At 40.4% G+C, this 27,785-nt stretch overlaps 1 protein-coding gene across 2 annotated transcripts in view; it reads left to right on the top strand.

Moving 5' to 3' along the window:
- The window catches only part of LOC138785988 (protein unc-13 homolog A), a 215,782-nt gene that overhangs the window by 55,010 nt on the left and 132,987 nt on the right, over positions 1-27,785 (top strand). Inside the window, exons 9-12 of one of the 2 annotated variants that reach the window (XM_069962556.1) lie at positions 2,449-2,659; positions 17,569-18,045; positions 19,219-19,303; positions 26,095-26,147. In XM_069962556.1, coding sequence (XP_069818657.1) covers positions 2,449-2,659; positions 17,569-18,045; positions 19,219-19,303; positions 26,095-26,147 — 826 coding nt within the window. Of the gene's footprint in view, positions 1-2,448; positions 2,660-17,568; positions 18,046-19,218; positions 19,304-19,581; positions 19,643-26,094; positions 26,148-27,785 lie in introns of those variants that run through there. The other variant, XM_069962555.1, reaches the window with a different exon arrangement.

Below are 27,785 nucleotides of genomic sequence, written 5' to 3'. Positions count from 1 at the left end.
AGGGGCAATAATCTCACACAGATAAACACAGATGCACTAAACTAACTTCATTAGCGTTTTCAGAAATACTGGGGGAGATTTATCAAACATGGTGTAAAGTGAAACTGGCTCAGTTGCCCCTAGCAACCAATCAGATCCCACTTTTCATTCCTCACAAGCTCTTTGGAAAATGAAAGGTGGAATCTGATTGGTTTCTAGGGGCAACTGAGCCAGTTTCACTTTACACCATGTTTGATAAATCTCCCCCATTAATATGTTTAAAACTAGCTGGTAAGGTAGCCAACCCTTTTAAGCAATATGAACGTGTATCTAATAATCATAATCTCCATTGGAGATGAGCAAATCGCTTTGTTAGATCAGCAATCTATTTATCAGTCTTCTGCCTTTGAAGTCCTGTTTCCCAGGACTGGTTCCAGCTTTTTCAGGCACCTAGGGGGTGCTACACGGAACAGCATTGGTCTTCAAAAGCCGCAGATTGATAAGCAGATTGCCAAGCTAATGAAGCGATTTGCTTTGTTCGTACTGTAAATTCACTCAATGGAATCTGTGTTCATTCTATACTGCAGGGGCGGCATTGAAGTCAAGGCAATGCTGTCCGCTGTGTTGACACATCGTTATTTTAACGCCGTTCTTTACATGTCTATTATTCTAGGATGTTGTTCTATAAACCACGTCCAGAAATAATAACTGTTCACACAGTGTGGTGCACTTTGCATTAGGGTGCGTTCACACCTACAGGATCCACAACAGATCCGCAGCAGATTTGATGGTGCAGTTTTGATGCTGTGTTCAGTTATTTAAATGAAATCTACTGCAGATCTGCTGCGGATCCGCAGCAGAAAATATGCTGCGGATCCAGTAAGTGTGAACATACCCTTAAAGTGAATGGTTAATTGATAGTGGCTGCAAGTCACTTGCAAGTTTTTGCAAGTGTTCAAAAAAGAACGTTCCTGCATACATACAGAGGTTTCGGCAGCAGTAATGTCCTGAATGCAGCCCGGCGACCGGCTGTTTAAAAGAGTCCGTTGCTATGCAACAGACGCTGTTAAACATAGTGTGGACATAGCCTAATACTTAGTTAGAATAAAGAAAAAATGTCTAGTGTATTCACACTTGGACAAACAGTTGGGCTTCTGTAGTAGTACCTAAGGCTGGACAGATTTTTTAACCCCTTAACGACACAGTGTCGCATGTAGCCCGGGACCGCGTCTATTAGCGGGCATGGTCCGATCGTCATGCCCGCTAATAAAGTAATTAGATGCAGTTGTCAAAGTTGACAGCTGCACCTCATTACTTATGCAGCCCGATCGGTGGTGGTATAGTGGCGGTCTCCGCCTCTGCTGCCGACCGGGGTCTGCACCGTAATGGCGCTGATCCCGGCTCGGCACTCGAATGCTTTCGGCTACAGCAGTCGAAAGCAATCGAGTGCCTATCTTATTGATCTATGCTGTATTACTATTCAGCATAGATCTCAATGAGAGATCAGTGTACTTATACTAGAAGTCCCCCAGGGGGGCTTCTAGTATAGTGTAATAGAAAAGAAAAAGTGTTATTAGTAGTAAAAAAGGTTGAATCAACCCCCTTTTCCCATGTTATAAATAAAAATAAATAAATAAACAAACATGTTTGCTATCGCCGCGTGCGTAATCGCCTAAACTACTAATTTATCACATTCCTGATCTCGTACGGTAAATGGTGTAAGCGCAATAAAATCCCAAAGTGCAAATTTGCACATTTTTTGGTCGCATCAAATCCAGAAAAATTGTAATAAAAAGCGACCCATAGACCAAAGGATAAAAGCGCTATAAGCATGAGAATGGAGTGATTTTAAGGAACATATATTTGTTAACAATGGTTTGAATTTTTTACAAGCCATCTCATAATATAAAAGTTATACATGTTACATATCGTTTTAATCGTAACGACTTGAGGAACATTTAACGTTTTACCCCAGGGCGAACGGCGCAAAAACAAATACCCCCCAAATAAACAAAATGCGGGGGGGGGGGGGGGTTCAATTTCACCACACATTGAATTTTGTTTTTTGGTTTTGCAGTGTACCTAATGAAAAAATTCAGTTTGTCATTGCAAAGTACAATCATGTGGGTTTCTAGGTGAAAAAATGTGCTATGGCCTTTTAAACACAAGGAGGAAAAAAACCAAAGTGCAAAAATGCAAGTTGGCTCTGTCCTTAAGGGGTTGAGCCAAAGCCAGGAATGGATTTGTAAAGAGGAAAAATCTCAGTCTTTTTACGACCTGTTCTCTGTGTATAGTTCGTTCCTGGCTTTGGCTTCAATAATCTGTCAGATAAATCTCTCAGTGTAAAGGCACCCTTAGACAGCAAGACATTTATGTTGATCTACAATGATAGTCAACCTAATTTACTATTTTATAGTGTGTTATATGGTAAATTTACATTCATGTAACAATGTGGTTTTTTTATTGCAGATAATGAGGATCCTGATAGTGCTGTGGATGACCGAGATAGTGATTATAGAAGTGAGACTAGCAATAGTATCCCTCCAGCATACTACTCCACATGCCAGCCAAACGCCTCAGTACATCAGTACCCAGTACGACATCAGTACAGTTCCCATGGATCATATACTGACTCAGTACATAGTTATGAAATGGATTTCTCTGACCACCGACTAATCAGGTACAGACAACAATCAGTTGTTTACATTAATATGAGGGTATTTCAAATGCTTTGATATGTTATAATGTTGAACATCATTATACATTAATAACTGGATAGCAGGATGGAGGGGTGTGTGTTACCCCCTCTGACCTGTCTCCTCTCTCCCTGGATGGCAGGCGTTACGATAGTGCAGACTCTGCCACAAACGGGCGCAGTGATGTGGAGTCTGTCTCTGGTTCAAGCCGCCTCACCAGTCGGCAGCATTCACTGGAAAGCCGGCAGTCACTAAACCTGTCTGATAGGTGGGTCCGTCCCAAAATGTTGCAGTGTGAGTGCTGCAGAGTCCTGTGCTCGTCCCATGCACATGCCAAGACAGGCCATAATCTATAGTTTTATAACCTTTGTGTGGTAATTTGCCACTTTTCAGCACACGCTCACTGGATAACTTTTCTCAAGTTTTTCTCAGGTTTTTAAGACTTTTATCTTTTATACAGCAATAACACCAGTAAAAAAGACCCAACCAATGTGTGTTAAAGAAGCACCCCAGGGTTTTTGCTGCATATAATGCACACTTACTATCACTGTTCCTACAGTGCCATCTGTTTCATTCCAGCTGAACTAAATCAATACATTTCATGGCCGCAGTTGGGTCATGTGACCAGCACTCCGCCCATCATAAAATGACATGTTTTTTTTGTCACAGGAGGTGGTCTGTCTAGGTTCAGATGACTAACGGATTCTGAAGTGCATGGTTACAACACCTATCAGATCCCTCCTGGAAGCTCTCAGATGACTTCCCTCCCCAACTCCGTCTATCTCTCTCTCTCTCTGTATAGCTTGCTGGTGCCACTATCTCTACTGGACTATAACATACCCTGTGTTTTTCCAAAAATAAAGTAGGGTCATATGTTATTTTCTTCTCTGTACAAAGACTCATTTGCAGGGTAGGGCTAGTTTTTGGAGAAACAAGGTAGCTGTTTATGAGTCTTTGCACTGATTATCTGAGTTATAGAGTTATACCTAACCTGATTACACTGCAGCCTATGCTGCGTGCTGTGGCCACATTCTATAGTGTCCTATGTGATATACAATTTAGCTGTATCTAAGGGGGTATAACACTCTCACAGATACAGCCTATATTGTAAGGGGACAGACCTTGCTCTATCAGTTACTGCGCTTAGGTGCAGTGATAAGACTCCAGCCTCTCTCTGCAAAGCCAAAGGCATCATAGAAATGTAGGCGGCATTAGGAAGCCATATTAGTTGAAAAATAGGAATCAAGGCTCAAAAGCTAAAACAGGTGTACACAAGGCATATACAAGAACCTCTGCATTATTTTCTTATAATAGTCTTTGCTGCAGTACATATATAACTACATTTACAGGAGTGCTTCTTTAGCTTTTAAACAATTCTCTATTTGGGCAGGTAAGACTTTGTAAGATACTGTGTATAATTATGTACTTTAAGGGTATAAACCCACACACCGTATACACAGCGTATTTACTGCTGCGATACGCAGCGAATACGCAGCAAAAACGCAACAAATACGCAACAAAAACGCAGCAGATTAGATCTAAATAACTGAACTCAGCATTAAATCTTCACCATCAAACTGCTGCGTATTTGCTGCGTATTTGTTGCGTATTTGCTGCGTATACGGTGTGTGGGTTTGTACCCTTAGACAAAACTTAATTCAAATTTTGTAAGAAGCTATCTCCATGTATCCAATAAATTATATGCACAAATGTATGCATGAAAACTATGCACCAGCACAAACAAGATACCCTTGGAGTACCTTCACACACTGTCTTTACTTGTAGTGTTTTTTCATTGGTTTATAGAAAAGCAACTGCAGCTTTTTATTTTGCACTAAGTTTTTTTTATATAAGGGAGCGTGTTTTAAGATTTTTGCTGCGTTTCTTTTGTTGTTGTTTTTTCTGCCAAGTCATGTGATTCTTTGATCATGTGATTTAAAGGAGAAATTTAGGCAAAATGTATTTTTTAACCCCTTCACATCAGCAATCTGTATACATACTTTCCTACTGCACATACCCCGTGCAGTAGGAATGTATATATATATATGTTCCTGCTCTGACGGGGTTAGAGAGAGCGATCCCGCTCACATCAAAGTCCAGGGCCGGAGGTAATGAGAATCAGCTGCGATCCCGCAGCCGACTATCATTAACCCCTTAAACGCCGTGATCTAAAGCGATCACAGCGTTTTAAGGTGCTCAGTGACAGATCAAGCGTGATCGGGACCCCCTCAGCCATTGCATGTGCGGAGGTCCCGATCGCATGTGCCGACAGGCGGGAGTAAGCTCCTTACCTCCGTCCTGTTGGATCGGTGATATATGTATAGAGTCTGCTCTCAGGCAGGCTCTATATATAGATCGCCGATAACACTGATCTATGCTATGCTATGGCATAGCATAGATCAGTATATGCAATCTAATGACTGCATATTTTACAGTGAAAAAAAGTAATAAAAAAGTTTTATAAAAGTATTTAAAAAACCCTTATAAACCCCCTCCCAATAAAAGTTTAAAAGACCCCCTTGCCCATTATAAAAAAAAAATATATTAATAAATAAATAAACATATTACATATCGTAGCATGTGGAATTGTCCAATCTTTTAAAATATTACTATATTGTTCCCGCATGGTGAACGGCGTAAACAAAAGAAAAAAAAACGCACCAGGATTGCTGATTTTATTAAATTATATATCACAAAAAAATTAATAAAAAGCACTCAAAATTTTTCTGTTACACCGATATTATATTAATAAAAACTAGGGATCATGGCGCAAAAAATTACACCCCAACCAGCCCTGTAGGTGGAAAAATAAAAGCGCTATGGCTCTTAGAAAGTGGGGAGGAACATTGCATTAATTTGACCTGGACTTTTGTGCATCTGTCTTGAAGGGGTTAATATGTTATTACATAAGGAAAGTTAGACAAATTTCTAATATACACTAATTATGGGAAATGCACATAAAATGCTATTTCCCTCAATTTAGTAGATCAGTCAGGCTTCAATTCTGCAAAAAAAACATAACGTCTCAAATCAGAGCAGGGCTGGGTGTAATTCCTATGAAGCGTCCAGCGGGGGGGGGGGGGAGCAGTGTATGGAGAATTACATGGTAAGAATAACTATATCACAAGTGCCAGCAGTCCCATGCACGGCACATAGGATTGGACTGCTGGCACTTGCGGTGTGGCTTTCCGCTGCTCACCCCAAATTACACAAAAGAAACCTTATCAGAATAGTGTTTTACTTATTACTTATTAGCCTATGTTCCCACTTCGGAAACGTGCCGTCATTTAGCAGGGAAAAGCAGTCGTCTATTGATAGTGACGGTCACAAATAATGATCATGATTATTACTTTTGGCAGGGATATTAAAAAAAGCAAGGGTGGCCACCACAATCATATCATTAGTTATTTAATTGTTGTGAAATAACATCTGTTATTTCACAACAATGGGCATTGTTTTGAAATAATGGACAATATTTGATGGCAAAATGACGACCGTTCGAAAAAAAAATGGTCGACAAATTGCAAAAAAAACCTTTGTGTTGTCATGACAAGCCTATGCGTATAAATAGAAAACATTACCAAACATTACTGTCTTTCCCTGACTAATGATGGTATGTTCCCTGTAGTGGGAACACAGCCATAAAGTAATTGTCCTATTGACTTGCAGCTAACATATGGTATTTTCACCAAAAAAGAAAATAGAAATGCATTTTTTTTATTCCATATGTAAAATACCTTTAATTTTCAAATCAGCAACTACATAAGTATACAAAGCAAATGTTGTTAGTGCTCCCAGATGCTCATAACTGCATGAGCATTAGATAGTTGTCAGGACAGGTCAGGGTACACACAGAAGACACAGAGACAAGTACAACCCCGACGCTGCCCCACACCCACTGTCCCTGCCTACTCGCCTCAACATATCCTAAGCGACACGGACAACTTGAAGACATTCCCTGCGCTAAAATAGGTGTAAAAGGGCATGAGACAAATACAAGACAAGGACAAGAATACACAATGGCAGGTGGTCAGCAAGCTAGGGTCAAACCAGGAGAGGCAGAAACAAGTACAAAGTCAGAAAACACCTAAGGAATAAAATACAGACTGAATCAGAAGGCAAACATGTAGTCAGAGACACAATCCAAGGTCAGGTTACCAATAGATCAGGATAGCTAGCACAGAATAAGACATATGTATAGGCACATGAGGTGAACACTATAGTAGGCTTCAGGCACAGTAACTTACTCAGTCTTAAAGTAAGTCAGGTTCCGGTCTCAGAGTTGATTGAGGCAGACAGACAAGAACTAAGGCTGCCTTCACACTACATTTTTGCAATCCGTTTTTTTTTTTTCATCTGTTTTTTTGCAAAAACTCATTGACTTCCATTATTAAAAAAAGGTTCAAAACAGATCGGGGTTTTTTTTACGTACACAAAAACGTAGCTGACCCTACTTTTGTGTCCATTAAAAGAAAGGATCTGTTTTGATCAGTTTTATTTTCACAATGCAAGACAATGGAAAAACGGATCAAAACGGATGCACACAAATGCATCCATTTTTTGCAAAAAACGGATAAAAAAAACTGATTGCAAACACGTAGTGTGAACCAAGCCAACCTAAGACAGGAGGAAAGGGCTGTCAGTCACTGGCCAGGTAAGGAGTTAACTGCAAAGGTGCTGGTAAATACACTCTTAAAAATGCAGGGCGTTAACCAGAACGTGATTAGTTAGGCCAAGACAGAATACAACTATGTTCATACCAGTGAAATGCAAGCATGAAAACAACTTGCAAAAACATAACTTCTGCCGCAACTGCCTTAGCAGGCAGTCAGAGCTTAAGACTAAGCGTTTATCAGATACCGTCATGACAATAGTGCTGTATTATGTCAGCCAGCCAAATCCAAGTAAGGCTGGGTTCACAATACGTTTTTCTTATCCGTTCAACCTACTGTATCAGTTTTTATTTGGTTACTTAGTCAACACTATTTTTTGTACGTTAAAAAAACACATCTGTTTCAACGGATTCAAACAGATGGCATACAATTGCATCCATTTTTTTAATAAAACGTATATGTTAAATGGATAGGAAAAACGTAGTGTGGACCCAGCCTGATGGTAAATACTTTTGTTTCCAAAACGACAAAGTATTTAGGTGAAGACAAAAGATCCAAACGGGATCAATAGACCAAGCGCCCCCCTTCCTTCGGAACAGAGCAGGTCTAAGGGTGAGTAGTCGGTAGTAAAAACGCATACACACCATTCACAGTGAGCGGTAGACCGTACACCTAATAAGAGTTTCCACCTACAATATCTAGACTCTGGGGATATGGTAGGTGGAAACACCTATTAAGTAAGAACTTACATGGGATTGTCTTAGCTGCCCATTTCTATTTAGACTTTATTATATTTATTTGTTTTTTACCATATTTATCTGCCCGAGTGCATTGTTTACATTTTGGCCTGTCACAGACCCAGAAGCCATTTGACACTTAGTAATATTTAACAATGGATGTGTATGCTTGAGAAAGGCTTGTTTAGATCTCAGGAGACGAAATGCCCTGCACTAAATGAACACAAACATGGAATCATCCATGTGTATGATCTACCGCTCACTGTGAATGGTGTGGATGCGGTTTTACTACTGACTACTTACCCTTACACCTGTGCTGATGCGAAGGAAGGGGGACACTTGACCCATTGATTCTGTGTGGATCTTCTGTCTTCATGCTTCTGACCTCCTCGGTGGTCCCCCCAGGAATAGCTGTGGTGTCAACTTTGTGATTTTTGCCTAGTATATTACACAACTTACCCAGGTGAATGCACCCCTGTGGCAATATGGCTGGAACTTGCTACTTTTAATGTTGCTGCACCAAGAGGCACCGCTGTGTAGTTTTTCTTTTCAAAATATTTTAGGTGGGATACCTTGATTGGCTAACTAGAGAAAATCATTATGTTCATAAGCTTTCAGTGTGCAAGGACATCGCCATCAGATGAGTTATGGATGTAATGACTCCAAAACTCCAAACTTAAAGGATGTTACATAAAGAAATTTGGGGGGGGGGTCAGAAGGAATAGATTCAAGATAAACACTATAAAAACATTTGGAGTATGGTTACAAGTAACAAGACAACAGAGGCCTGATTAGGAGACCAGGGATCTGGAGTCAGTCTGTTGTGAAGTTTATGAGACACCCCAGTGGGCAAACATTTCTCTGGACCGGCATGCGATATTATGAACCCTAAAGATCTTGGTGCAAAAGGCAGAGAAAGATCTGTGAATTGAAGCAGATATAAAACAGATATGTTCCAGTCATTGACATGTGGGTTGGGTTTAGGTTGGGGTGGGGTTTTACAACTCAGTTCCATTGAAGTAAATGGAGCTTAAAGGGGTAGTGTGGCACTAAACATTTATTCACAAAATAACACACATTACAAAGTTATACAACTTTGTAATGTGTGTTATGTATGTGAATGGCCCCCTTCCCTGTGTCCCCCCCCCCACCCTAGACCCGTAAGTGTGGTGCATTATACTTACCGCATTCGTGTCAACCCCCGGCCGCCATCTTGTGACAATGATGTCATCTTCGGGAGGCCATCCGTCCCTCATGCCGACCCCCCTCTGGCGTGTCATCAGCTGCTCAGCCGCGATTGGCTGAGCATAACTGTGCTCAGCCAATGTGTGTGTTATTTTGTGAATTAAAGTTTAGCGCCGCACTACCCCTTTAATTGCAAACCACACCTGAACTAAAGCCTAAAGTCGTTTTGTCTCTTGTAGAAAGTGTACATGTTTTTCTAAAGTTGGATAACCCCTTTACCAACTAGTTATATGAGCCATTACATTGATAAACCTCACAACACACTGACTTCAGTCCTCTGGTCTCCTAATCAGGCCTCTGCTGTCCTGTCACCTGTAACCATAATCCAGTGTTCCTATCGCGCTTATCTTGAATCGTATGCATGTATTCCCTCTGTTTTGCCCTCACCCCCAGATTTCTCTAAGTAAAGTCCTAAGGCTATGTTCATATGCTGTACGAGACTGGCCGTTCTGTGACCCGTCTGGTCTCAGAAAAGATCATCCCTGCAGTACCGGCCGGATGATCTTTAGCGCCACTGAGTTCTGATGCGGTCGCATCCGTGGGCGCCCACATCAGAACTCCCCACTGCACACAATGGAGCGTGCGGCCAGAGCCGCTTGCTCCACTCTGTGCATTGACAGGGTTTTCTGCGGCCGCTGTTCAATGAATACCAGCCGCAGAAAAATTACATGTCAGTTTCTTGCGGTGCCGCTGGGGTCCCGGCCGGAGTGTATACTATGGGGGACATTTATTAAAATGGAAAAATGCCTTTTTTAAGCGCAGATGGGCCCAATCGGCCCAATCAGGACGCAGAGGGGGCACGGCCTCTGCGTGAACCGCATATATCATTTTTCTGGTGGAAAAATGATACTGAAAACTACGCCAGCTCTGAGCTGGCGCAGGTTTCAAAATTTTTGCACAGACAGGCTCAGTGCGATCGGGATTTAGATGCAATGTGCCTCTACGTAAATCCCCTGAGCTCCAAAACACTGGACTTCATAAATGTCCCCCTATGTGTATACACTCCGGCCGGATTCCTCAGAAGGCAGCACTACGTAAGTACCGAAGAAATCACGTCCATTGTCACAACGGCCGTGATTACTACAGAACTTACGTAGTGTGAACATAGCCTAAGTTTGTAGTTTTCTCAGTCATCTCATTTGTAAATTATCTGATGGCGATGTCCTTGCACATTGAAAGCTAATGAACATAATGATTTTTTTCTAGTTAGCCAATAAAGGTATCACACCTAAAAAACTTTGTCATTTTGGACAGAAAAGTATTTACCATCATTTGCATGTGAGATCCAATGTAATGTGATACTATGGCGTTGGGTCTTGTATAGGAGATGGGTGCTACTGCTATGGACACTTCTTGCACCTTCTAATGCTCAGTTATGAGTGGTCGGGAATGCAGACACACATTGTGTTCTTGTGGATGATGGCCGCTTCATACCGGATATCAAATTTGTGTCATGGATCGCTATCTTCTCTGTAGTGGTCCGTGAAGTATGGAACACTAATGATGCACATTCATAGAGCAGTCCACCGTTGCATGCTTAACTACAGACATGTGAATGAGGCCTAAGAGTTTACACAGAACTGAAACTGGTTTTAAGGGATTGATAGATACTTCCCTGGTCACATGCTGTAAAGAGATATGAGAAAAAAGTTTGTTCTAATGATTCCACACTTCTAAACCAAGTATGGCTATCTCCAGTGATCAACTAAGGCTTGTTTTTCTTAGGCCTTATGGTATCTGTCCAGGGAAAACCCTTAAAGAGTATCTGTCACTACATAGCAGGCCTCAGCTGAGATCCAGTCTGATCAGAGGATATAGCCATGTAGAGATTGCAGAGGCATGAGCCACTCCCTGGCCAGTCGCTCATTCCATCAATATTTTTCAATGTAAGTCTTTGAGAAAATTTTTAATAAATGAGCATCTGGATGGGGAATGGATCATGATCTCTCCATGGCTATATCTCCCAATCAGACCAGATCTCAGCAGCGAGACCCGTTGTGATCAGTAACTTTTGACATGTCCGATGACAAGATATTTGTAGCGACGATGCCCATTTAAGTCAGTGCCCATTTAAGGGATTTGTTATCCAGACACAAATACTGTAAATATGAGTTAGTTCTAAGCATATGGAGTGCAATTTTTAGTTTAAAAGTAAACCTAATTTTTAACCAAAGAAATACATAAACTGAAACTATATAGTTGACGTATAGGTAAACATGCAAAAAAAGTATGGGTAAGCAATTATTACTTACCAATCAGTAACCATAATATTTAGAAAGTATATTGGCCTGTCGTGGGGTGTGCATCTGTAAATCTGTCTGCATGCGCGCTTCAGGGTGTGGCTTCCTGTTGCAGAAATATGTATGATCCACATGGTTTTTACTTTGCTGCAAAAACTAACTTAAAAACATTATGGTAAATTCTAGATGTATGGCATATGTGCACACATATGAAGTAGTGTAAAATTAAAGGGGTTGTACATCTTCCAAACCATACCACCCATACTTATAGGATATTTAGGCACCATGTCCAACTTTTATATAATACTGATTTACTACCACTTTAAGACCTTTCCAGTTCAGTATTTGCAGGATTGATTCTTACCTGTTAACAAGCTTGTCAATGTTCTACACAAATGTATTCAAGCTATTTCTTTTTTCAAAAATGAAGGGGCTGTACAGAGTTAAATAATTGATAGCCTATCCACAGGATATTACTAGTTGATTGGTAGGGCTCTTATACAGTACGAATGGAGCCAGAAGCAGTTGTCCCTGTTTCCTGTGTAGCAGTGGCACCAGGTTACTGTAGCTTCGGCTCGTATTTAAGTGAATAGGAGCCAAAACTGCAATAATGCTGTGTTGAAGCTATAAAGAGAATTGGGGCCAAATGCTTCTGGCTCAGTTCTGAGTGCAGTTGGTGCACGGAACAGCTGGTTGGCAGGCATTCCAGTCAATTGTTTTTATCCTTTTAAGGTTTTTTTTTTGTTTTTTGTATTTTAATTTTAACTTGTTATTGTAGTTCATTGTATTTAAAAAGTAACAGCAGCTATGACCATGTATAAATGAAATGACTAGTTTTTCATGTGCTTAGAGTCATAGCTGTACTACAAAATCACATAACAGCAATACAGACCTGAATAACTTGTTGTTTATGTACATGTACTGTCTGTGTGTTTAAGGTGTAAATAAAGGGGTACCCACATACAGTTTATGGGAACAGAATCAAAATGATCTCATTGGTTCTTCATAGTGGCACTTTCTTTAGACTTGCTTTAACAGAATAGAAAAGTTGCTATTTCTGGGTAAAGCTTATTCTTCAGTTTTGCCCACTTGGCTGCTTTTGGGTGCTTTGGGACTGGACCCAAAAGTAAATCTGAAGCAGAATATCTGCACTGAAAACATGCAGATTTCCTGCCAGAGAAATAATTATGGTATATTTAGAAAAGTGAAAAGAGTTAAATAAAAATCTACAGGTGCAAATTTTGCTGTGGATCTGCAGTGTTTTCACAGCACAAATGTAAACTAGTAGTCAGAAAAACTGTCAAGTAACTATAATATATATTCTGAAGCAAGGGGGAATTAGGTTTGATTAAAATAAAAATCAAATAAATACATGTAAACAATTCTTAAAATAATATTAGATGCACCGCCATTTTGAAAGTAGGGTCGCGCACATTGCAGTCTCATGCATGTTTATCATTTAGATTGGAGTTCACTGCTGTTTCGGCAGAGGCCCAGATGAGAGTTTCACTTTCAAGAATCTTGTGTATGCCTTGTGTATACCTATTTTACTTGATGTGCCTTTAGTGTCTAGTTGGCCGCCATTATAGGACACACTAAAGCACAGGAGTCAAACTGAGGCCCCCAGCTGTTACAAAACTACAATTTCTATCATGTCTGGACAGCCAAAGCTTTAGCTTTGCCTGTCCAGGCATAATGGTAGTTGTAGTTTTGCAACAGCTAGAGGGCCTGCACTAAATGGATGGATATCCCTGGATATCCCTGCACTAAAAGACTTTCCTCCCTCCCTAAAAGCCATAACTTTTTTTTTTAATTGCCGATGTTATGTTTTGTGTGTTTGGTTTATGTGTTTTTCTGTAATTCTTTTGGCATTCATCTAATATTTATTCTATTTATCCCTCTGTCAGTTTAAAAGATTAGCAGAGGCACAAATAGAAACATAGAAGATTGCTAGCAGAAAAGGACCACCTGGTCCATCTAGCCCACCCTTATATTATTTCCTTTATCAATATCTTAGAATAGATATTTTTTTCCCAGGCAAGTTTATCTAATGTGTGCTACACTGTATGATTCTGGACTCTAGGCTGTGTAGTTCACTAAGCAGTGCCTAGACCTGATACATTTGGAGTCATTTTTGGGCTATGTTCTCACATTGACCGTATTTTCAATGTAAGGCTATGTTCACACAACGTCAAAAAAAGAGAGAAGGCATCTGCTTTTTCTATTTAAAAAGACGTCTGTTACTGATGCAATTTAATTGACTTCCTTGCACTGTATTGAAGTCAATGGGATGACGGACATCCAATGCACACAATGTATGAAATAATGGACATTGTCTGCGCAGACGTCAAAATAATAATCGAGTCAATTATTTTCAGACATCTATTGCAAACAGCAGACGTTATTTTTTAGTTGTTTAAACACAGTCTTTTTTTTCACCATCCTTTACCATTTTTACTATTAAATTCAATGGACTTTTCAATTAAAGCCACACCCAAAGGCCAATTAGTAAAATAATGTACCAACAGCCGTCATTGCACTGACAGGCAGCCAAACAGCTAAATGACGTCTGTCATTTTAGATTCAAAATGTCGGACATCATTTAAAACTGAGCTGAAAAAACATTGTGTGAACATAGCCTAATAATGTACTCTATTGAAGTCTATGGGGAACTGACCATCAGTGCACACACAATTGATTACAATGTAATAAAGAAATATGCTTTATTTACAACCTGTTTGTTGCAACAACAAAAAAATGCCATTTTCTCATCACCTGTTCACACGTTTTATTTTTTTTCTCAAAATTACAACTGCAAGCTGATAGCAAGACTATGACTAAGATATGTACAGATTTGCAATTGTTCTAAATGTAAACAACACTCTCCAAGGGCCCTTTTAAATGGTCCAATTATTGTTAATGAGTGTTTCTAGGGGTCCGTTTACACAGAAAGATTATCTGACAGATTATCTGCCAAAGATTTGAAGCCAAAGCCTGGAACAGACTATAAACAGAGATCAGTTCATAAAGGAAAGCCTGAGATTTCTCCTCTTTTCAAATCCATTCCTGGCTTTGGCTTCAAATCTTTGGCAGATAATCTGTCAGATAATCTTTCTGTGTAAACAGACCCTAGGAACACTCAATCACCCGCTAATCGCACTGTGTAATGCTAAGTTTACACGAGGCGATTATTGGCCCGATCGTACGATTAACGATTTTGAAGTAACAATTTTTTTTTTTATAACGATCAGCGTTTAGACGGTACGATATATCGTACGGAAAAATCGTTTTGCAATCGTACGCCCGCAGCCCGGCCCGCCCGCCCGCTGAAGAGGAGCACTGATTGGCTGAAGAGGAGCCGTTTGAAATTGCCGGCTTATCTCTTTAGCCAATCAGTGCGCTGAAGAGGGGAGCCGGGGATGTCCGAAGACCTGCTGCGCGGAGCAGGTAACGTATGTTCTTGGGCGCGGCGGTGGGGGCGATCGGAGTGACGGCGGGAGGGGGGGCAATCGGAGCGGTGGCGGGTGGGGGTGGCGATCGGAGCGGCGGCGGCGATCGGAGCGGGGGTGGCGATCGGAGCGGCGGGGGTGGGGGTGGCGATCGGAGCGGCGACGGATGGGGGTGGCGATCGGAGCGGCGGCGGATGGGGGTGGCGATCGGAGCGGCGGCGGGGGTGGCGATCGGAGCGGCGGCGGGGGTGCCGATCAGAGCGGCGGGGGGGGTGCCGATCAGAGCGGCAGGGGTGGCGATCGAGACGGCGCAGGGGGCTGCGGATGAGCGGGGGGCCGGGCTGCGAGCGGGGGTCGGGCGGCGGGCGGGGCTGCGGGCGGCCCGGACTATCGCGCGACAACTGTTTACACAGAACGATCGGCAAATTTTTTGCGATCGGCGAATGACGATTTATGAACCTGTTAAAAGATCAAAATGAACGATTTTTTGATCGTTCGCCGCGTTTACACGTACGATTATCGTTCGAATTCGATCGTTATCGCGAAAATTCGCCCGATAATCGCTCCGTGTAAACCCAGCATAAAAGAGCCAGAGATCACGCCAGCTCCTCAGCTAATTTGATCTTTTCTATCAGTAAAATCACTGTTACCGACTGCACATCAATTTGTGTAAACAGGAGATGTGCAGCAAATAACAATGTATTTAAAGGGGTTGTCCGGCGCTAAAAAATTATTCACAGAATAACACACATTACAAAGTTATACAACTTTGTAATGTGTGTTATGTCTGTGAATGGCCCCCTTCCCCGTGTCCCACCACCCCCACCCGTGTACCCGGAAGTGTGGTGCGCTATACTCACATGTCACGTGCCGACCACGGTCTCCGATCCTCAGCAGTGACGTCTTCTTCGGGCGGACGGCGGATCTTCCCGAGTGCCGGCCGCCCTCTGCAGCGTCATCCGAAGCTCAGCCGCGATTGGCTGAGCATAACTGTGCTCAGCCAATCGCAGCTGAGCAGCTGATGACGTGGCCGCGTCATCAGCCGCTCAGCTGGCCAATAAATGTAAACGAGTGTCGATCTTCTAGATCGGCGCTCGTTTACTGTGCCTATTACACGGCTCGATAATCGTTTAACAAGGGCTGCAGGGACATCATTACCAATGTCCTTGCAGCCCTTGTTTAAACTTTATACATTACCTGTCAAGGCTGCAGAGCTCCTCTTGCTCTGTACTTCTCCCCGGGTCCCCACGCTCCCGGCCAGTGATTGGCTGAGCGGCCTGTCAGCTGAGACAGGCCACTCTGAAGCTGGAGCGCCCGGGACCCGGAGAGAAGCACAGAGCAAAAGGAGCCCTGCAGCCTGGATAGGTAATGTATTCTTCTTTGCTAATCGTCAGCGCCGGCCACGCACCGCTATTACATGTAGCAATGCATGTCGGCGTCCGACAATTATAGGTCAGAACCTATATCAACGATCAGCCAATGACAACGATCATCAGCTGATCGTTGTCTTTATTACATGGAACGAAAATCGGCGGGGTAGGAATGATTATCGTTCCGTGTAATAGTACCCTTAAAAAAGTTGTATTAAACTTCATATATACAATGAATGATCTTTCCAGCCGCAGGGTTCTGATCATCAGAACCTCCCACAGCACACAATGAAGCAAGCGGCCGGAGCCGCTCGCTTCATTTTGTGAACTGACAGGGTTTCCTACAGCCGCAATTCATTATATTGTAGCCGCAGAAAACTGACATGTCAGTTGCCGATGGCAACAACAGCCGTACTTTTACGTAGTGTGAACATAGCCTTACAGTGTATGAACATAGCCTTATACTGTATATATAACTATATACAAATAGATAGATAGATAGATAGATAGATAGATAGATAGATAGATAGATAGATAGATAGATAGACCATTTTGTGGAAAAAGATCAGAGTTCCTCATGTAGGTCAGTCTGTGGTGGATATGAAGAAGTTGAGCAGTTCTGTGGCAACTGAAGTATGAGCCAAGAGGAATCATGTCTTCCCTAATATAGCATATAAACCATATTGGAAGTTACTTTTGGAGTTGGGTGTCTTGACCTACAGCATTGTGCATTTTTATGGTCATGGAAATCCCTGGTGACCCCTAATATGCTTATATTTTCCAGTACTTGAATATATTATTGCGTCTATTAAGATACAATCAGTTAAGAATAGGATGTCATTTTTTTAGTGCCAGTACATATATATTGGGATATACTCTATGCCTACATTGATCTCTTTATGAAAAGATCTTCAGGAATAAATTAAACACTTACAAAAGCCTAATCTTTGAAGAGGCTACAAATACACACATATGAATTTATATTATTTTAAGTGTGTTATGTTATGTCTTGAATAATTTCATGGTCATTTGTACATTCATTTTGAATTTATCATATCTATATGAGCAAAAATATTAAAAAACAAAAAATCAGTGGATCGCTCGTGTTTATATTTTGGCAAGTGCAATAGTGGCTTGCTGTTTGTCTGTGATATTGCAGCAATAACAAAGGAAAAAGATGCTGCATTTTGTTTACTTTTCTGCTTTCATCCCTCTGCCCCCACTTTGTAATTTCTCTAGCCCTACTGGAAGCAGTCGATATGCCTCATCAGGAGAACTCAGCCGAGATTCCACCCAGCTTAGTGATGATTTTGATCCAGAGAATGACAGCCTACAGGGTTCAGAAATAGAAGAAGAGAGGGACAGAGATTCATATCACTCCTGTCACAGTTCAGTCAGTTATCAAAAAGATTCTCCAAACTGGGAGGGAGAAGAATGTCCTGAGGGCTACAGTGAAGAAGATGATGATGAAGGGGGGTACCCTGATAGCAGAGGACAGCTCTCTGACAGAGATATTTATGATGATGAGCTTCAGGATGAAGAAGATGAAGATGGAAAAATGAGATATGAATTAGAAGACTCCTTATATCTTTCTGAAGAGAGTAAAGAGAAGACACCTCCTGAGATCCCAGAGGAGAAGGAAAGGTCACAAGAGGTTGTTGCACAGGATGAGGCAGTATCAGCTCCTCCTGAAGTTCAAGAGCCACTATCAGAAAGGTAAAGGTAGTAGATAAATAAATTCTTGACTTAAAATGGGATTGACAAGGTTTTCAGGCCCAGAGATAGACATAATATTGAAGATAATGTATACGTCATATACATCCAGTTCACTTATGCTCCGTTATGCCACAGTATGAGCCATGTTCACATGTTGTAAGAGACAGGCTGCTCACGGAACGCCCAGTCTCGGAAAAGATCATCCCGCCGGTACTGCAATACCGGACGGATTATCTTTAACGCCGCTGAATTCGGATGCAGGCGCATCCGTGCGCGCCCACATCTAAATTCCCCACTGCTCACAATGGAGCGTGCGGCCAGAGCCATGTGTGTGTTCCATTGTGTGAACTGACAGGGATTTCTGTGGCCGCTATTCATTGAATAGCGGACGCAGAAAACTGACATGTCAGTTTCTTGCGGGGCTGATAGGGATCCCGGTCGGAGTGAATACCATGTGTATAAACTCCGGCCGGGATTCCATAGAGGGCAGCACAGTGTAAGTTCAGTATTAATCACGGCCGTTGTTTATATGGCTGTGATTAATACTGAACTTACGTTTTGTGAACATAGCCTAATATTGTATGATTGCTATTACTGCAGTACAGCATATGAAAGTGTGGCTGATGATCAGCACTCCAGTACTCATTTATGGAAAAGGATTTAAATTTATAAGTAGAGGTGTTAATGTGATCTATTTCACAGCTATATAAAGTCCAACAGCACTAACAAGCAAGTCCAAATAGCTACTGTAGATGTATAGGATGCACACAGGAAGGTCCGAAATCTCCAATACAAGCAATACTCACTCACTCACATAAATAAGGTCCAACAGCATCCAGTTGTAGTGTCCGAAACAGCAAATTTATTACATAGTGTACTTTGGAGAAAGCAACGTTTCGACCAACAAAGGGTCTTTTTCAAGCCCTTTGAAAAAGACCCTTTCTTCGGTCGAAACGTAGCTTTTGGTCTGTGCATGTTATGCAATAAATTTGCTGTTTCTGACTCTACAACTGGATGCTTTTGGACTTTATTTATGATGGTGTATATACATTTGTCCACTAGAATGACACATAAAATTTTCACAATATCTAATTAAATATCTAACTGAATAGTACATTTTTCTGCCAATCTTCATTTTATTGTTATAAATATTTTTATAACACATTTATTCAGTTACAGAGATGAGAGCTCCGGGATGTCAAGAGCTAAATCAAACTGGCTTAGGGCATTCAACAAGGTGCGGATGCAACTACAAGAGGTATGTGTGATGGAAGCAATGTCTTGAATATGAATTACCAACTTTAGAGGTCAACTTAATGTAGAAAAGCTTAGACAACAGTCGTCTAGAAGCTGTCAAGAAGATTCTGAGGTTATATGAAAAGATGTTTTTGTTTTGCTTTTGTTTACCTTCACCTTTTTCTGTTGCCCTGTCTGATTGGTATTTTATGTTTTTCCCTGTTTTATTTTGTTTTGTATTTTTTGTGTCATTTTGTGATTTTTCCATTCAGAATGGCTCCTTATCTCGCCCCCCCTGTTCACACATTCATCTTAAACATCATTTTGTCCAATTGGCAGTGGCCAAAGATATCCATCACAGGTAGGTGAGGATCTAGTACATCTATCTAGTACATTATAAAATTAGTTTATTTTGGCTTCAGAAATTACAATGCTTTGAAGAGAAAAATGTAAAAAAAAAAAAAATGCTTGGATCTTAAAGCAAATCTGTACCAACATGTAGCCCACCCAAAACCGCCGGTACCTGGTTCCACAGGTCCTCACGCCATGTTCGGTTTAGGGATTGGCCTTTCTCCCAGTGCCAGTATTTTGGAGAAAAAAGTAGTTTTATTTCTGCAGCGAGGTGGGAAGTCAATTCGGCATGGCCTAGAGCATCTCTCTTCATTTTCAGCACCCCCCTGGGCTGGATGAAAGCAGGGAGAAAGGCGCTGCATTCCTAGGGCACAGATGCTCTAGGCCATGCCACATTGGCTCTCCGCCATGCTGCGCTGAAGAAATAAAACAACTTTTTCTGGCCAACCCCCTGAACCGGACACAGCATGGGGACAAAGTGGTTCCTGTGGTTTGTGGGGTGGCTACATGGTGTTACAGATTCGCTTTAAGGAATATTGGATTTCTGCATTATCATAACATATTTAAATTAAATTAAAAGGGTATTCTCATCTCAACTAAAATAGTAAACTTGTAGGACTCTTCAAGTTAAATATTTTTACAAATACATTCATTTAACAAACTTGCCTCTTTCTACTATACCCATTAACTATACCCATTCTTTCTCTGCAATTGTTCATTGTCTAGGTTACAGACCAACACTCTGGCTAACATAATACCATCCTATTTTTTTCGGACCAACACACTAAAACAGTGGTCTGGCTTGTGTATATATATATATAGCTATAATGTTGATGTGTAGCAATATGGGGGATATTCATTAAGACCAGCATACTCGTACACCGGTCTTAAATTAGGGCCCCCACCCTTTTCCTTGGCCAAATTCACTAAGAGGTGCACGCCTCTTAATCTGGCCATCCGTGCGCCCGACCCTGCGCTCGGTAAACAAAATCCGCAACTGCTTCCTGGAGGTGTAGATATGAATCATGATTTATGCCTGCGAGCAGGCGTAAATCATGATAAATGAGGCGCAGGAGGAGGCCACTCCACCTCCCCGCTTTACGCACCCCCCCCCCTGTATGCCCACCAAGCGAGTGGGGGATATAAATTTGATAAATGTCACCCCATATTGAATATATACTGTATACAATACATATAAATATGTATACTATTACTATATCCTAGCCAGACCAATGTTATTAGAGCAGAGTGGTGGTCGGTAACCTAGACAACAAGCTGTCAACAATAGAATGGAAAGAGCAGCGAATCAGAAGAAAGAGACAAGTTTGCTAAATGAATGTGTTTACAAAAATATAAAACTAGTTAAGCCCTATGGCATTAATTATTTTAGTTGAGACGAGGATACCCCTGGGGAAGGCCCTTTTAGATGTTTCTTGAACAGTGAATCCTGTTTGAACAAATTAGAGTAACTTTTTCAAACAAAACCTTCTAAAAGTTTCCACTGCTTTCTTTGATATGGTTTGCTGGCAGTATGCAGTCTTGTTTCTGATCTAATGTGTACCCCGCATATCCATATCACAGGTATCTGAAAGACTCTAAAGGAACAATAAGGATAATTTATAAGAGCTCAAAGATTCTTTTATTCAGTTTAAGAGGCTTTCCTTTTACACATTGGGGCATATTTACGAAGACCGGTGTTTTAGTGTAAGATTACATGGAATTTATCAAGAGGCCCCCGTCCTATGTCTGCTCAGATCAGGTGCAGGTCTAAAATTTCCCTATAGTCTTGAGCAGTTCTAACAGCATAACAAAATATACAATAGCCCTGCATATTAAACCTTGATTGCAGGATCAAGATAATACTGAGGTTAAAATGGTTGTCCAGCGATAGCCAATTTTTAATATATCGCTGCTGATATAAAAAACAAAGAGCCTATACTTACCTCTTCACGCTCCCCTCATGTCTGGTTGTGGTGTTGCCACTGTCCCCTGGCAGCACCTCCACTTCCAAAACAGCCTGCCTAGCTGATCACTTACTGTGATGGGACATCACTATAGTTTGTGATTGGCTGAGTGGGCTGTCACTAACAAGACGAGTTTGCCTTGAAATTGGAGGCACTGCAGTCAGCAGGGGACATAGGCGACATCACAACAGGACACCAGAGAGCGGGAAGAGATAAGATAAGGCTCTTTTTTTTTTTCTTTTTTTTTTTTATACCAGCAACGATATATAAAAATTGCTTCACGCCAGACAACCTCTTTAAAGTGTGGTCTTTTTCTGCCGACAGTGTTTTATGTGTCTTTGTGTATATTTGATTCACTGGTGTGTCCTTTTAGTGTTTTTAACATGGGAACATAAATAAACTTCACTGTTTTAACAGATATAAATAAATTTGCAGTCATTTTTAGTGTATGTGTTTAACCCTTAATGCAAATTTGCAATCGCTGTGATTGGTCTGTAATTACAGATAGACCAATCATGGTGTAAACTGAGGCGGGGCTGGCTTTTGACAGCTGTTTTAGCTACGGCCCCTACCAGCACTGATCCACCTGCCCTATTGATTACACTGGTATACATCAATTATGCTGACATAACATGTCATCTTAATGTATTTTGGTGTGCTGAATCCAAAGATAACATCCGTTTCCTTCAGTCACGTCCTGCAAAATGTTGTTTACTAATAAACTCTTGCAGTTATAACGTAACATGATATATAATTATATTATTTGGAAATGCTGAGTGTGAAAAAAAGATAATAGTGTGCAGAAAGATGTGCTGTAGGTATAACTAAATGGAAGAATTCTGAATAAGTAGTTTAAAATTGCTGACGTCAGCATTTTGTTGCTATATAAGGCTCTCTCTCTCTCTATATATATATATATATACAGTATATATATATATATATATATATATATATATATATATATATATATATACATACATACACACACACACACACATTATACAAGGAAAGGCCTGTTAGAGAGACATTCAGGATTGGTAAAAAGAATATCAAGGATGAACCACTTGTTAATCCTCAGAAAGTGTTGCTTCAGCCACTGCATATAAAATCGGGACTCAATCGGGGGGTGCTTCAAGTATTTCTGTACCAAATTTCCTGCTCTTTTCCAAGAGAAGTTAAAAACTGGCATATTTGATGGCCCACAAATAAGACTTCTAACCAAAGACAAAGAATTCTTTAATAACATGAAAACCATAGAAAAGAATGCTTGGTCTGCCTTTTCTGATGTAATTGCAGACGTTCTTGACAACTTCAGGGAATTATAACCTTTTAATTCTAAAGTTATTGATTACTTTTCAAAGACTCAGGGCAAACATGAGTGTTAAATTGCATTTTCTTCATAGCCACCTGAACTACTTCCCTTCAAATCTGAAAGCTATGAGTGAAGAACAAGGAGAATGGATGGAGGAGAAGGAGGGCAGGTGAAACACAAACATGATGGCAGACTACTGCTGGTGTTTACAGCTTGACAACCCTGATCAGAACTATTGCAGGGCATCCAAAAAAAAGAATTGCGGAGGGAAGGTCCCTTCATCTCACCCATCCAGGCCTTAGCATCACACTGACACTGATCCCGGCTCAGAAATCTGTAGATCTTGGCTGCAGCAGCCCAGAGTAACACAGCATTGATCTTATCAATCAGTGCTGTATTATATATACTGTACTGATCTTTTTGAGAGATCAATGTAGTTGTATTTAAATTAATGTATGTAAAAAAAAGAAAAGTTTTCTTTATTAATAAAAAAAAGTTTTTCCCATTTTATAAAAAGAAAAATAAATAAACATATTTGGTATTGCCACATGCGTAATCACCAGAACGATAAAATTTCACATTCCTGATCTTACATAAACGGCGTTAGAGCAAAAACTCGCCAAAGTGAAAAATTGCATATTTTTGGTCACATCAAATCCAGGAAAATTGTAATAAAAACTGATCAAAAAGTCACGTATATGCAAGCAAGGTACCATTAAAAAGAACAGATCATGGTGCAAAAATTAACACAGCCCCATAGATCAAAAAATAAAAGCGTTGTAAGGATCAGAATAGAGCAATTTGAAGAACTTGTAGTTTTTTTCCCCCAAAAGTTTTAATTTTTTAAAAGCCATCAAATAAAATAAAGGTTATATAAGTTACATATCGTTGTAATCGTACTGACTTGAGGAACATAGATAACATGTCAGTTATACCATAGGGCGAACGGTGTACACGAAAACCCTGAAAATAAAGAGAATTGCACTTTTTTTCAATTTTAACTGCACAATTTTTTCCATTCTGTCATTGCAAAGTATAATAGGTGTTGCAAAAAATAAGGGCTCATGTGGATCTGTAGGTAAAAATATGCAAGCACTATGGCCTTTTAAACACAAGCAGGACACAATGAAAGCACAAAAATGAAAATTGGCTTGGGTAAACAAACATTTCTCATTTGTGAAAAAATTTGACGTATTGCATATTTTTTGCCTTCAAATAAGGTATGACCACCTTTCATTTAGGTACAATCAGCTAAATTATTTAGGTCAGCAGAATTTTTTTAAAATTTAGACCAGTGTAATCAATAGATAAGGTGGATGGGGGCAGGCCAAATCCATGTTCAGAGGGGTGGTAGCCGTGCCCCCAGTGCTCCTAGCGGCTTACAGGGCACAACAAACAGCATAGGAACAGCACAGAGGATGTAGTTAAGAGACATACCTTCTTCCTCAGCACCCCATGTGCAATAGGGAACTATTAGCAGGAGAGATTAATCTAACCTGCTGAAAGTTCCCCTTTAAGGCTGCGTACACACTACGTATATTTCAGTCAGTATATTTCAGTCAGTATTGCAACCAAAACCAGGAGTGGATTAAAAACACAGAAAGGATCTGTTCACACAATGTTAAAAATTGAGTGGATGGCCGCCATATAACAGTAAATAACGGCCATTATTTCAATATAACAGCCGTTGTTCTAAAATAACAGCAAATATTTGCCATTAAATGGCGGCAATCCACTCAATTTCAACATTGTGTGAACAGATCCTTTCTGTGTTTTTAATCCACTCCTGGTTTTGGTTGCAATACTGACTGAAATATACTGACTGAAATATACGTAGTGAGAACGCAGTCTTAGACTGGGTTCACACTACGTATATTTCAGTCAGTATATTTCAGTCAGTATTGCGACCAAAACCAGGAGTGGATTAAAAACACAGAAAGGATCTGTTCACACAATGTTGAAATTGAGTGGATGGCCGCCATATAACAGTAAATAACTGACATTATTTCAATATAACAGCCGTTGTTTTAAAATAACAGCAAATATTTGCCATTAAATAGCGGCCATCCACTCAATTTCAACATTGTGCGAACAGATCCTTTCTGTGTTTTTAATCCACTCCTGGTTTTGGTTGCAATACTGACTGAAATATACTGACTGAAATATACATATACTGACTGAAATATACGTAGTGTGAACGCAGCCTAAAGCAGTATCTATGGCATTATACATGTTCCATTTGGATACAGAATGTTTTATTTCTGTATACAGTTTTTACAGTGTTTGTCTAGATCTGAATATAAATAAAATGTAGCAATATTTGTATTATTTGAAGCATATTTTATTTTCCCATTTTTCTTTTTGTTTTGATGTAATAGAAAAATTCTAAAATAACCTTTAAAGAGGTTATCCAGTTAGCAGAAAACAGCTGAAGTCTTCTGCTCCTTGACGCTCACTTTTGGCTTTTTCTTGTCTTATAAGTAAGCCTTTCAAAACTTTGAGGGGTCAGGCACATATCCCGATCATTGTATGCAGGCAAATCACACCCCTACGCGCTGTCCAATAGCTGCATAATGTTGCCTCACCATTGGCAACATCGTTCAGCTATGAGACATAGTATGCGGTCATGGCATTGGGATTCAGACAGCTCCAGGAAGCAGAAGGCTTCAGCCGTCTTCTGCTCCCTAGACAAACCCTTTAGGATATTTGGCGGGGGTTCCTTTAAAGCCATCAGTACTATTGTATACATAAAGAATATAGTTCTAGAATTTGGAGTAACAAGAGCAGTAGCTGCCCCCATTGTTTTGTGATACCAGAGATAAATACAACTAAGGTAAAATCCGCATGGTACCTCTATATTCCCCATATCTTTGTATATGTTTTCAACTGAATTTTTCAGCTTACCCCCATTACTCTTATAGAGGTAGGTAAATTGCTTTTAATAAATTGGTTCTAGTGGTAGCATATCCGGATTTGTTATAAACACAATCACATTATGGCCATAATATATTATAGAAAAATTACTGTTGATGGATAGCTCCATTAAGTTAGGAAATCATGTTTGTGAATATACTTTGTGTACAGTACTGTAAACTATAGTAAATGAATAACTGTGTTTGGGTCAATAAAAACCCATATGAAATGGTCGTATCACATATTTACTTTTTTCATTTTTTCCTCTTCCAGGCCAGAGGTGAAGGAAGTGGAGAAATGTCAAAGTCTCTTTGGTTTAAAGATGGGTATGTAGCATGCGATGTCACGTTCAATTCAGTACAACAGTGGCAGCTTCTGGCAGTACATCCACAACACTGAGGCTAAATCAAAGAGCTATTAACAGTTCTCTTGTTTAATACGTGGCTTCTGCTTATACAGGACTCATAACACATAAAATGGTCTATTGGCCTTCATGGTTTAGTCCAGAAATCTGCTGCCAGTGTCATCAGAACCATAAGACAGCAGTCTGCTTTAAACAAGGTTTTTTGGTTTTGCTATATGGGCAAACCCAGGGATGTACCTAGCCTTTGACTTACCTGGGGAAGTTGGTATTAACAAGTTCCAGATTTTCTTTGAGGAGAATGTCCACAGCATAAAGTATTCAATGTTTTCTATTTGGTGAAATTAGGCTGCAGATGTGGCTTAAATTACACTTTTACAAAACAAAAGATGAGAGCCTTGGTCCCATTTAGGGAAAAAAAATCAAGGCGGAATGATCAGATAACAGCTGAAAAAGTTTGCAGTGGATTCTTTAGACCTGTGATCAGCATAAAATGTCAGCTATAGAAAATAATATATTTTGGAGTCATTGGTGTTGAAGGGGGAATGCTCACATTTCTGGGTCAAGTGCCTGAAGTCCAATAGTTTTCTCACCTCCTCAGGCTTAAGTGCTGTTTGATGTCCAATCACTGGTCAACACCTAGACTGGCAGAGGCTAAGAGGGCAGGCATTCTGGCATAAAAAGTGCAAAGAACAGGCATATGGCAACAACAGTCTCACTGTCACTAACACTTAGTGACGGAGAGGCTCACATCTACAATAAGCACACATATACGTGTACAGCAAAAAAACATAAACATAGACTCACATGATTTAATTGTATAATTATAAGTAGTGAAATCAGGGAGGTTCTGAAAAGTGGCAATGGCAATGACCCAAACACCACATCCAACAAGCTACGTCGCACTCCTATATAAATACAGACTTCAAATAACCTGAAACCCTAAAATAAATACGTCCCCCAAAATAAACATATACAACCAGAAAAGCGAAAAAGGTAAACGTATTTCCTAATGGCCATTGGCCCCATGTTACAGAGGATGCAGAGTATGTTGGGGATCTTTAATAGCAAATTGTGGCTCTGTATATTCATATTTAGGCAATACAGTCTGCAGATGCTTCCCTTCTCACAATATGGCGGTATTTCTCATGTTTCATAACTTAACCTAAGGGAAGAGAAAGGTTTATGTCATATAGGACATTTTAGCTGATTTCTGAGAATATCATGTTTCACTCTATTTTATTCATGGGAAATATAAAGGACTCTCTCTCATCTGCCTACCCTTCCCATCCCTCCAAATCATCTAAAGTTCCGACTTTTTATTAGGGGAGATGCTGGTCACCTTTAGGCAAAGTTTAAACTACAGGATTTTCGCTTTAGGTAAAAGGCATCCGTCTGTTGATAATGATTGCCCTAATTAAAGATCTTGATCATTATTTGCGTCTGTCACTATGAAGTCATCTGCATTTTTCTGTTAAATGACGGCATGTTCCTGTAGTGAGAACATAGACTTTTAAGAGACACTGAGGATGAAAAGAATCTACTCTAGACCATGATGGCTATATTACTCCTTTCTTCAAGTTTTCCTCTAATGAAAAGACTT

The sequence above is a fragment of the Dendropsophus ebraccatus genome, chromosome 3 (assembly GCF_027789765.1).
Source record: "Dendropsophus ebraccatus isolate aDenEbr1 chromosome 3, aDenEbr1.pat, whole genome shotgun sequence".
NCBI lineage: Eukaryota > Metazoa > Chordata > Amphibia > Anura > Hylidae > Dendropsophus > Dendropsophus ebraccatus.
Note: the sequence above shows the minus strand (reverse complement) of the source record. Positions and strands in the feature narration are given on the sequence as shown.